The sequence below is a fragment of the Ceratotherium simum genome, chromosome 7 (genome assembly GCF_057802395.1).
Source record: "Ceratotherium simum simum isolate JZ-2026a chromosome 7, ASM5780239v1, whole genome shotgun sequence".
NCBI classification, from domain to species: Eukaryota; Metazoa; Chordata; class Mammalia; order Perissodactyla; family Rhinocerotidae; genus Ceratotherium; species Ceratotherium simum.
Genome location: NC_141906.1, coordinates 48,562,814 through 48,574,885, shown reverse-complemented (window position 1 = coordinate 48,574,885; position 12,072 = coordinate 48,562,814). Strand labels below are relative to the sequence as shown.

The window sequence follows — 12,072 nt, the reverse complement described above, 5'->3', positions numbered from 1 at the left end:
AGTTTTTTTGAACCATTCAATTCACAAATATTTACTGAGGCCCTTATATAAGATCCTGTCACTATTATTAGAGGTTCAAAAGAAATACCCTAGAAGAATATATGGTGTATTTAGGAAAGTAAGAGAGGGCTAGGAGTTGAGAATACAAAGTAAATGTAACTCCATCCCTGCCCTGAAGGGGTTCACAGTCTAATGAGAAAATAGAATTTAAACCAATCATTTTAATACTGAGCTTGAAGCTAAAAAAGAGATATAAGAGAGGCACCATGGACACTTTGACAAGTGCTTGACTCTACCAGGAGACCTTGTAATGGGAGAATAAAATCACCAGGCAGAAGGAGATGGAGGGCATTAGAGGTAGAGATAAGTGGACTACTGACGGGCCTTAGGTAGGAGAACGACAGATCTGATTTGTGCTTTCAAGTGATTCTCTCCCCTGTGTTCTTATTCACTGGGAGATGAGTGCAAACTGGTTAAACCTTTCCACAAAATATTTTAGCAAATTGCATCCAGAGCCTTAAAACATATTCATGTCCTTTCAGTTAGAAATTCTACTAGGAATTTAGGAATCAGAGAAGCTGTCAGTAACTTATGTATGGAGAAGCTTATCACAGCATTATTTATAACTGAAAAACTGGAAACAACCTACATGTTCAATAATGGAGTAATGGTTAACTAAGTTATGGTACATCCAAGCCATGTGGTTTTATGCACTACTTATAAGAAAAAAAATCACATTTTAAAAGAATATTTCAAAATGAGCAAAAATGATTTTAAAAAATGATGCAAAATGTTTAATGAAGTATCATTTAATTTTGTAATAAAAAAATTAAAAAGTAGCTCTCAACATGGGTTGTGATTTTTCACTCATATCTTCCTTTTCTAAAGTCCTTTCTTGTTTTAGACATAGTAACAGACAACAAAAGGGGTGGAGTTTCTCCTCGCTCTGTGTGAAATCAAAAGAATTGGCTTTTGTTTCCTTCTTTCTTAACTAACAGCGTGATCCAGGATTTGCAAGTCACTTATTCTCTAAATCACATTCTCTTTATGATGTTCAGGCTGGCTAGGAAAGGAAGGGAGGCCAGGTGGGGAATGGAAAGAAAGTAAGGATCTAGAAGCTGAACACCACCATGACAGCGGAGAACAAATATGATGGGAGCAAGGGTAGTGAAGAACTGGAAGAAAGGGTGGTGGTTGTGTATTCAGAATGAGTTACTGGATTGAAGATTTCAGGGGTGGAACATAGACACATATAGTATAACGGTTCAATATGTATAAGAAATGTCACAATGCAGTAGTACATGGTTAACTGCCAAATAAATGGCACTATAGACAATGAATATTATAAAAGTTTGGAGGAGTTTGGAGGAGAGAGCCATCGTTTGGTCACATACATGTATCTGACCATGTATCAATGAAGATATTCCTCTAAAACCTTGTAGCAATCCTTGTTAGAGGGTATAGTTGTGTAGGGTTGGACTCTCCTGGCCATCTTGTTTTAGTTATTGAAGAACTTAAGGACTTCACTGTGAAAGGATTTTAGCTATTAAGTAAAAGGAAAGGTTATAAGAAGAATATGATAGAAAACAATTTGAAATTAAAATTCTATTTGAGAAAGTTCCATCTCTGCACAAAAATTCATGTCATCTTTCAATTTCTCCTTTCCTTTAAAATGTATTCACATAAAATCTGCTTTACAAGACAGAACCAGCCAGGAATACAGCCCAGGAAATTTACCACTAAATGGGGATACATATGTGTTTCAGTTCTTAGGAAAACTGCCTTGCTAACTTTCTCCCTGTGTTTCTTGGTTCTTAATATTGAAGGGCATGTGGTAATTTCTCCCTTTGCCGAATTTTCTTGCTTTTACAGCTCCTTCCAACTGAATGTTAAGCACCTTCCCCATACCATTGCTTTCTAGGCTATATATGTCTACACACCATCAAGCGACCTTTAAGTATCACTCTTTAGCTGGATCAACACGTTTACCCAACCACATAACTTAGATCCTTTTGGGGTTTTCCAGTCTATTTTAAACTATTTAAACCTGACACTGGCAGATTTCCATTTCCTTTATTTCTTGTGTAGACCTGGTTTAAGCGTGTTGGTCTCTACAAGGGACAGAAAGGAGGCGGCTGTTGAAAAATGAGGAGATTGGCAGTTTTAACCACACAATTTGGTCAGCTTTGATATGCTAAACTTGCTAGCTCCTCCAAGTGTACCTTTCTGATTTTGCATCACAACACCACACTGAATCCCTAAGGAAACCAGGGTAGTTTTTTACATTGTTAAAAAGAAAAGGAAGAAAAGAAAGAAATGCAAACCAGCGATTCTTTTAAATCATCTCCACAGATTCATTCTGCGAACTGCAGGCCTTCGCAAATCCTCATGCACGAGACCTTTAAAGAAGAAGCCGAGAATACTGATCGTGTTCTAAAGAGGGAAAACAGGTGATGTCATAACGCTCAGTCCTGTGTGGTCACAGCCAAGGCTGGGTGGGGAGCTGGGGCTCCAGTGAGCACGGAGCTCCGCGCCAGTGGGTGAAGCAAATTATCTCCGGGGCCCGGAGGACACCGGTGAGGACCGGGCACCAATCAGGTTCTCGCTCGGCGCCTGCCTTTGTTCTCACTGGGGAGCAGGTTTCGGGGTGTCTCGTGTCGGGAACCCGCAATTGGCCAGCACGCGCGTTGCTATCCCCTTCGGGAGAACTGGCTCCCCCACTCGCCTGTCCCCCCACACCCTGCCAGCCAGAGCTTTCCCCAATTACATCTGCCTTCTCTCCCCACAGCATGGACGCCCAAATCCTGACTCACCATTTTTAGCTTTGGAAGAAGCAGGTCCAGCCCAGCAGTTTTAAAAGGCAATTTGTTCTCTAAACCTTCCTTCCCAAGCAGGGCTCTGTGCTCTGTATATGTCTGATTAGCCGCCTCAGAAATGACTTTTGGGCGAGAGGATAAACCTGTTTCTTTGGCCCTTTCGTGCTGGACAAATAAAGGAACTTTCATTGCTGGGAGGACAGCGAGAAGGGGCTACAGATGGGAGGAGAAAACCGCTAAACCAGAGGTTTTGTGTCTTTTTTCCTCCCTAACTCGATTATTGGTGTAAATACACCTCAAATATCTATCCCCTACCCCCCGCCCAAGCCTCAGGTAACTGTTCTTTTTGCAAAAACAAGGCTCAAGATAAATGATGCATAAAGTTCTTTGAGATCCCTGGATGCAAAGTGCTACGTGACTGCAATCTTCTTTACAGCTAAGCTAAGATTGTGGCTGAGAGAAAGCCTAATCACTGCCCTGATGGTATGAACGTTTTAGCTCCCCCCCTTCCCAATCTTGCTCAAGAAATCAGGAAATATTTAACTCAGTCTTAGACCCTCTAGCGAGCTCTATCTCCCATTTATTTATCTCACTCTCCGCACCATTTCTGCAGGGACCTAGAGAAGGGGGCGTGGCCTGCCTCAGAGGAGGGGCTGGGCTTCCCGGGGTAATTTGCATACAACACTCCCTCTTCCTCCTATTGGCGGAGCAGCACAAACTGTATCCCCTCCCACCCCACTACCTAACTAACCCGCCAGCTCCCTTCAGTTCGGAGCCTCGGAGACAAACTTAACTCGCCTGGAGATTCAAGGCGTCCTCGGCCTCAGTGATTGGCCGGCGCAGCTCCCAGCCGGGTTCTAGTTGCTCATTGGCTGCGGGCTAGCGCCCCGGGGGCGTGGCCGGAGCTGTCCGATTGGCGGGAGGGGGCGGTACCAGAGCGCGGCGGTGGTGAAGGTGGTGGGGAGGCGGGGGCGGGGCCGCACTGAGGCGCTGCGGCGGCGGCGGCGGCGGCGGCGGCGACGGCGGCGGCTGCAGCGGTGGCGGCTGCTCATCCTAGCCTGGCGGGGGCGGGGGTCTGGAGGATGGGGGCGGGTGGAACAACGAGCCGGTGAGGAGCAGCCGCCGCCGTCTCCGCCGTCGCTTTGGCAGCCGCCGCGGTGGTCGGCTCGGGCTGCGCCGCTCGCTCCCGGGCCGTCGCCTGCCATCCCGACATCCCGCCCGGAGGAGGCAGAGGCTGAAGCGCGGCCGGCGGCGGGGGGACGGTCAGGCCCCGCAGCGGCGCGGACGGCCGCAGTGACAGCCCGGCCCCGGCCCGCCGCCTGCCCTCGCCCTCGGCGCCCGCAGCCACAATGAACCGGGGCAGCAGCAGCCCGTCGGCCGCCGCCAACTACCTGCTCTGTACCAACTGCCGGAAAGTGCTGCGGAAGGTACGGGCTCGGCCTGGGGTCCGGCCCGAGAGGGGGCTTCCTGCCGGCCGGGTCTCTGGCTGCTCGGCCTCGGGGCGCACTCTTGGGGCGAGGCTCAGAGCGATCCCGGGGCACCTTTGCTACGCCGAGACCGAAGAAGGGGGCGTGGGTTAGGGTGGAGGGTTGGGACTGCTGTTGCTTTTTATCTCCACCGGGACAGACGCTAGTCCCGAGGGGTTGGGGATATCTTTTTTTTTGGTCCCTGTGGTCTGTTTTTCGGGTCACCTCCCTACCTTGCCGCCCCAGGCCTGCTCCTCGGACGGAGGGAAGGAGGGACCGGTGCGATCCTTCTCCCGGTGCTGTTGATGGAGGTCGGTGTGAAACCAGCACAGCCTGGTCTGGTCTTGAGGAGCCTGGCCCCTCTTTGCTGCGGCAACTCTTGCGGGCGTTGTTTTTGTTTATTCGGTTGTTTCTGCCTTCCTTGCGCGTTCCTTCCTAACACCCCCTTTGTACATTCTTTTGATAGTCGTCTTGTGTGTAGAGTTCAGTCCTGAAAGGAACTGGTAAAGCAGCTTAAACTTTATGCCCATGGGAAATGCTATTCGACCTCGCAGTTCCTCAGGCTGGGGTTGGGGGAGGAGGAGACTGAGGTGGACGTGGGTTATCCCACCTTAGCACCCCCTTCCCCCTCCCGCGTTGGTCCAGAAAAATCAGACGCACAATCAGCTTATTGCTTCCCAGAGTGACTGATAGAAAGTTTACTCCAGTATTGTTTAGCTTACTTGGCTTAATCGCTCTGTTAAGGGGGAAGGGGGGTGTGAAAAGATGTCGTTTTAGACCGAGAAAAGCTTTTAATCGGACTTGGAACAGCCGCCACTGGGTAATATTATAATCAGTTTATTCTTCTCCCAAGTCTGTTTTTACATTTCATTAAGTGGAAACATTAGTTGAGGTGCTTCTGTTTGTCCAGTACAAATGAATTAAAATTGCTGAGCTGTGCAAATGCACCGGGACTGAAAGAGCGAGATGAATACGGCACCGTTTTTAGTCGATTTCTCTAAATACGGTTCAATTGGGATTGTTCCTTATATATTAGAAAGAAAGCGTAAGCAAGCTCAAATATTTGCGCTCTTTGTCCAAAAACTGTTTTTCTTCCTCTGTGGGTCAGGCCAAATGCCAATCAAAGTTGTTTTTCAAGCCTCTTTTCCCTGCAGTAGGGCTGCTGTTTTTTTTTTTTTTCCCTTCATTTGCGAGCATGAAGAAAGCAAAGGGATTGTAGATTTGAAGTTAAGCGAACAGTTAAATATGCCTTAAATTGTGGTTATTGGATATGTTTCTCTAGAAACAGATTTTTATTAAATGTGCATGTTGAGTATGTGCAGTTATTTTTTTCCATAAACTCTGGGATCAAATTACAGTTGATACTTGCTCAGCTCATTGTAGAGCAGCTTGTGAGAAATGTAATGGATCAGAAGTGCAGATCAACTTAGTTGAATGTTAACTCTTTCACTTCAGGGCCAGATGTCATCTGAAATTTAGCTTTTTTAAGAAAATGATGATTATTATTTCCTAACTTTAAAAGTGATGTTATGTCTTTAACATGAAAAAAGTGTTGTTTGAGACACATTTGATTAAACTTAAGCCTGGTTAAAATAACAGCTAGTTATTTTTTAACTGAATAAGGGAAAAAAGCTATCTTGACTTCGATTTTTTTTTTTTAATGGCTCTGGCGATGGTAGGCTAATAAAATATTTGGAGGTGATAGTAGGCTTCAAAATCTATTTTTCTTTTGAGAGAACCATGGCTATGGATCTGTTACACTTTTGCTAGCATTTGAAACATCTTTATAGCTTTCTTTTAGCTTTTAAGAAACTATTTCTGTTTACCTGGAAAGAATATCCTCATTTCTAGCCATTATTAAAAGAAGTATATGGAAAATGGATATTCACCGTTTTCATATTTTATAATTGCTGCTCACACTCTGCCAATATTCTAGTTTTTAGTAACTCCAAGGTATTTAATATTGATTCATGCAGTAGCATGAAATAACTTTAGATGGAAATGGGATTGTTTGAACCAGTTATGACATGACTTGGCAACATTTGTAGCTTTTTAAGAGTGCCATTCTTAAGTGCTCTTAAAAGATATCGAGTGTTTAGCATTTTGAATTCTTCATTATTCTAAAAATAGCATGTAAGAGTTTATTTCTAAAGAGATGGCTTTCTTTTTGATAGAAACTATATAACTCTAAGCAGAATTCATCAATAACTCTCAAAATGTGATTCTCTGAATTTATCTTGTATTTTCCACTTAATAAAAGGTTCAGTAATAACCAAGTGAGTCATAGCATTTTGAATTTTAGTTCAGTGTCGTTTGTTCATAATGGAAAAATGAAACTCATGCACACCCAGTGTGAAGTACTCTTTGCTGTTAGAATCCTCATTAATGATGGGGGAAGAGTCACCTTTATATGTGGCGTGAAGCCGTTTTCTCTGAGTGGCTTAATTTGTTGCAATCTGTTGAATTTGGGGGGAACTTCGAAAGGAACTGGGTTCACCTTCAAATGAAATAATTTGGTTTAATCCAATATCTGAAAATTGAATTATATATTGTATGAGAATCACATTTATTCTTAGAAGTACCTTTACAATTTTGATTCAATGTCTTCCAAAATGAGACTTATTTTTTTTTCCCCCCAAAGCCCCAGTAGATAGTTGTATGTCATAGTTGCACATCCTTCTAGTTGCTGTATGTGGGACGCGGCCTCAGCATGGCCGGAGAAGCGGTACGTTGATGCGTGCCCGGGATCCGAACCCGGGCCGCCAGCAGCGGAGCACGCGCACTTAACCGCTAAGCCACGGGGCCGGCCCTAAAGAGACTTCTTAAAATATTGAATATACCTAATTTGGTAACCTTATGTCAGTAAAAAGAAATGGAGAAGTATGCCATACAGGGAAACAAACAAACAAAAGTATCCTCAAATCTATAACTCCTAACTTGCTATGTTATCAATGAAATAATTCAATAAAGTTTTTTTTTTTTGGTGAGGAAGACTGGCCCTGAGCTAACATGTGCCAATCCTCCTCTTTTTGCTGAGGAAGACTGGCCCTGGGCTAACATCCATGCTCATCTTCCTCCACTTTATATGGGACGCCGCCACAGCTTGGCTTGACAAGCGGTGTGTTGGTGTGCACCCGGGATCCGAACTGGCGAACCCCAGGCCGCCGCAGTGGAGCGGGCGCACTTAACCGCTTGTGCCACTGGGCCGGCCCCATTCAATAAAGTTTTGAATAAAAAAGAAAATGGTTCTATTTACTTTGGAAAAGTTAATGAGTTTTGAAGTGTAATACATTTTACTTGAAGAAATTCCAGTGATAAAACTAGGTAAATTTCAGAGTGGAGCGCCAAACTGCATTAAGAAAGGTAGGTAACTGTCAGACTGCCCATCTTCCGATAAATAAAAGGTGGCATGTTACAATGTACTTTGAGTTTTGAGCAGTTAGTGCTACTGAAGTGAGTAAACTCCTCACTATGAGTTAGAGGATTTAACATTTAAAACTTCTGGGCCAGCTCCGTGGCTTAGCGGTTAAGTGCGCGCGCTCTGATGCTGGCGGCCCGGGTTCGGATCCCGGGCACGCCCCAAGGCACCACTTCTCCGTCCAACCCGAGGCCGAGTCCCACGTATAGCAACTAGAAGGAGGCGAACCTATGACATACAACTATCTACTGGGGTTTTGGGGGGAAAAAAATGAATAAATAAAATCTTTAAAAAAAAAAAAAAAAACATTTAAAACTTCTTAATATGTTTAGGTAGATCCAGTGGTATATCTTTGTTGGTTATTACACTTTTCCACTTTGCTTATATAACCACTATTTTAACAACTTTTTGATGGTTTTATAACTGAAGTGGGAAAATAAAATTGGAAATATTAGATTGAACTATTTGAACCCTTTATTATAGTCAAAATCGTCAGTTAATAGCAGTTTTATATGGTTCAACTAATAGAATGGAGTTGCTTTGACTGGGTTAGTACTTATATTCTGCTTTGTTTAATCAGGTTTCTTGGGCCAGCCCGGCGGCATAGCGGTAAAGTGCGTGCACTCCGCTGCTGGAGGCCCGGGTTCAGACCCCGGGCGTGCACAGCTGCACGGCATGTCAAGCCATGCTGTGGCAGTGTCCCATATAAAATAGTGGAGGAAGATGGGCACAGATGTTAGCCCAGGGCCAGTCTTCCTCAGCAAAAAGAGGAGGATTGGCATGGTTGTTAGCTCAGGGCTGATCTTCCTCACACACACAAAAAAAAGAATAATCAGGTTTCTTATGTACATATTTTTGATTGTCAAAAGCAGTTTTTTACTTAATTTTATCTTAAATGAACTAAGCAGGGATCAAGCAGTGAATTTATGACAGCAAACCATTATGCAGTGGTTTTCAAACTGCTTTTTATGGAGGCCTAAGATGCTTCAGTGTTCAAAACTGCTTGAGTTGGATTATATTTTTAAGTACATTTTAAATTATAATTTAAAAATACAGCTACCTAAAAATCTTTTGTTGTAAGATTTTTCTTGTGCAGGCCTTGAATTAAACTTGTTCTGCTACAGTTGTACATACATTTGAACTTTTTTGTTAATATGACATTGATGAGAAAGATTGCCATTGATTAAGAAGGCACTGGCCTTAAAAAAAATTTTCTTCCTGTACATATCTATTCATGTTAAATTTTTACTTGTGAGAACACAAACATTTTTATCAGTAATTGTTACTTTAAAACATTTATAAAAATGGTTGTTTTGTGTATTGTTATGTTTCATAGTTCAGGTCAATATAAGATTTCTTTTGTAAAAGGGATTTTGCTTCTTCCCCTCCCACCACCAAATAAATAAACTGCTAAAACATAACTGCTAATGTAGTATACTGGAAGCCACAAGATGTGCTCACAGTTAGGCCTTGGATAGGTCTTTTAATTTGAGGCAAGTTAGTTAACTTCCTTGAAGCCTAGTTTTCTGTGTAAAATGTAGATCATTTCTACTTGTCTTACAGGTTGCTGCATAGCTCGAGAGAGGTAATGTGTGTTAAAGTACTTTGTAAGCCATAAAGTACAACTATAAATATAAGAAAGAAAAAAACTAGCCTATTTATTTTCCCTATTCCCAGAATACCTTAGTTCTTTGTGTGTTGTGGCAATATCTTTCACTACACACTGAGTGATTTGGTTAACCTTTACTTGTTTGTCCTGTGTAATTATTGCCTGTAAATGAGAGGTAAATATACTATACTTTTAGTTAGAATGATCAACATACTGATTTTTGATTTGGTATTTCTATTTGTATTCTATCCCCCCCACCCCCAATAGTAATCCAATGTTCTGCTTTTGGTTTTTCAAACAATTAAATAAAATAAAATTGCCTTTTGGACACTTCAGCAAATGAGGGAAATTGGTATTTGGTTTGAAAAGACTAAGCGTTAAGGATGATTATTATAAATAGAAGTGGGGATAAATTTAGGGAAAAGCAAAGAGTTTTTAATTATTTTAATTTAGGAGAAGAGTTATAGAAGTAAGCATCTCTTAATCTTTTCTCCCCGTCTCTTCATCTCTTTTTTCCCTTTTGAAGGGATTGGGCTATAACTTAGGTTTGTCTAGACCGTCACAATTTTTAGAGTGCTTTCACGTTATCAGTTGATTCTCACAAACTGAGAAAATTTAAGTGGCATAGCCTCTGTCATACAACTAGTAAGAAGTCCATTTAATTCTTAATACTATTCTATATTTATTCTATAATAAACGAAACTGTGTTCGAATTGTCCCTTTCAGTATTGAGGCCATCAGGGAATATCCCCACTCCCAGCTTCAGCATCTGCGGAATGCCTATGGGTACCTGAAACTCTCCAGGTACTATTAGTTGGGAGTTTGAATTTTAACCACTCTTTGACATATTATTGCAGATCAACTGGAGGTGAAGGAGAAGAATTAGCTGGCTATTTTTATTATCTCTGTAATGGTTGTTTGGTTAATTCCTTAATAAGATAAAGCAGCAGTTCTCAAATATGATCTTTGGACCCTGGGGGTGTTCAAGACCTCTTCAGGGGCTCTGGGAGGTCAAAACTATTTTCATCATCATACTAAGACTTTATTGCCTTTTTCACTGTGTACAAAAGCAGAGGAGGTAAAACTATGCTGGCCCCTTTGTATATAGTCAACGTAGGGGCACGAAACAGTCACCACTGTATTCTTCACTGCCATACACTCATAGTGGGGAAAAAAATGCCCATTTCACTTAAGAATGTCCTTGAAGAAGCAGTAAAAATTTAAATTTTGGCCCTTGAGTGTCCATCTTTTTAAAATCCTGTATGAGGAAATGAGAAGAGTATAAAGTGCACAGCAGACTAGTTGTCTCTAGGGAGAGAACTTGTGTGCTTGTAGTTGCGGGTTGAACTAGCACTTTTTAAATGTAACCCCATTTTTACTTAAAAGAACATCTGTCCAACAAACTTCGGTTGTTTAAACTTGGGTATTTGATAAAAATTTTCTAAAAAATGAGTAATGTGACCCTGAAAATTCAAAGAAAAAAAACTGACAATATTCATTGCCAGTGATAAAATTAAAGCTTTCAAGGAAAAATTAGAATTTTGGGAAATGTGTATCTGACACCATTAGCACAAAAGCTTCCCACTTCTTAAAGACTCTCCTCTTGAGATCAAGGGTTATACTAATGGATGTGGTTTTTTTGATGCTGTATAACAAAATGTGTCAAAATTTGGAAGATCTGCATAACTTAGTGAACCAATATCTTCCAAATGACCAATGCATGAGGACATTGCTACTCAGGGTCTTTCTTTCCTTTTCAGCTAAGAACCAACCACTTAGAGCACAAGGGACATAATCTTTGCCATCTGACCATTCTTTTTATCTCTGGCAATGAATATTATCAATTGTTTTCCTTGAATTTTCAGGATCACTTTGAGAAAATGTTTGTCAAAATCATACACGAGTAAAAGATCCACTCAAGGTACAAGATAGACAAATGGATTTTAATATAATGCAGAAGCTTAAGTTTACTGATAGGGCTTTAGATTCCACATTGCAACTAACCTTGAAGAAGCTGTACTTGTCGAGTTTTGGTATACTATCAAAGAAGAATATTCATAATTATCTCTTTCATTTTCCAACTGCATATCTGTGTGAGGCCAGATTTTCCTCACATATTTCAGTCAAAACATCACAACAGGGGGCCAGCCCTGTGGCGTAGTGGTTAAGTCTGGTGCGTTCCACTTTGGTGGCCTGGGTTCATGGGTTTGGACCCCAGGCATGGACCTACACCACTCATCAAGCCATGCTGTGGTGGCAACCCACATACAACATAGAGGAGGAGTGGCACAGATGTTAGCTCAGGGCTAATCTTCCTCAAGCAAAACCCACATACAACATAGAGGAGGATTGGCACAGATGTTAGCTCAGGGCTAATCTTCCTCAAGCAAAAAAAGAGCAAGATTGGCAACAGGTTTTGGCTCAGAGTGAATCTTCCTCACCAAAAAAACAAAAAAAAAAAACCCCACAAGATTGAATGCAGAAGCAGATATGAAACTCAGCTGTCCTATTAAACAGACATTAAAGAGATTTGTAAACACATAAATGTCACTCTTCTCACTACTTTTTTGTTTTGAAAAAGTTTTCATAAAAATATGTGACTTATGTTAATGTGTAATAGATTTACTATTATTATTTTAAATGAATTAATAGACATTTAAAAATTTCTTGCTGTTAATTTCAAGTACAGTAAATATTGACAGTTATAACCCACTAAGCAAAAGCTCTTTGGGGTCCTCAATAATTTTAGAGTGTGAAGGTGTT

The 12,072-nt window shown here is 41.7% G+C and overlaps 1 protein-coding gene across 1 annotated transcript in view; it reads left to right on the top strand.

Annotated features, from left to right (window-relative positions):
* Nucleotides 1-3,956: 3,956 nt before the first annotated feature.
* SESN3 (sestrin 3) overlaps nucleotides 3,957-12,072 on the top strand; it is a 70,737-nt gene continuing 62,621 nt past the window's right edge. The window contains exon 1 of the mRNA XM_004427425.3: nucleotides 3,957-4,243. Within this exon, the coding sequence (XP_004427482.1) occupies nucleotides 4,166-4,243 (78 nt within the window). The 5' untranslated portion in view covers nucleotides 3,957-4,165. The remainder of the gene's footprint in view (nucleotides 4,244-12,072) is intronic.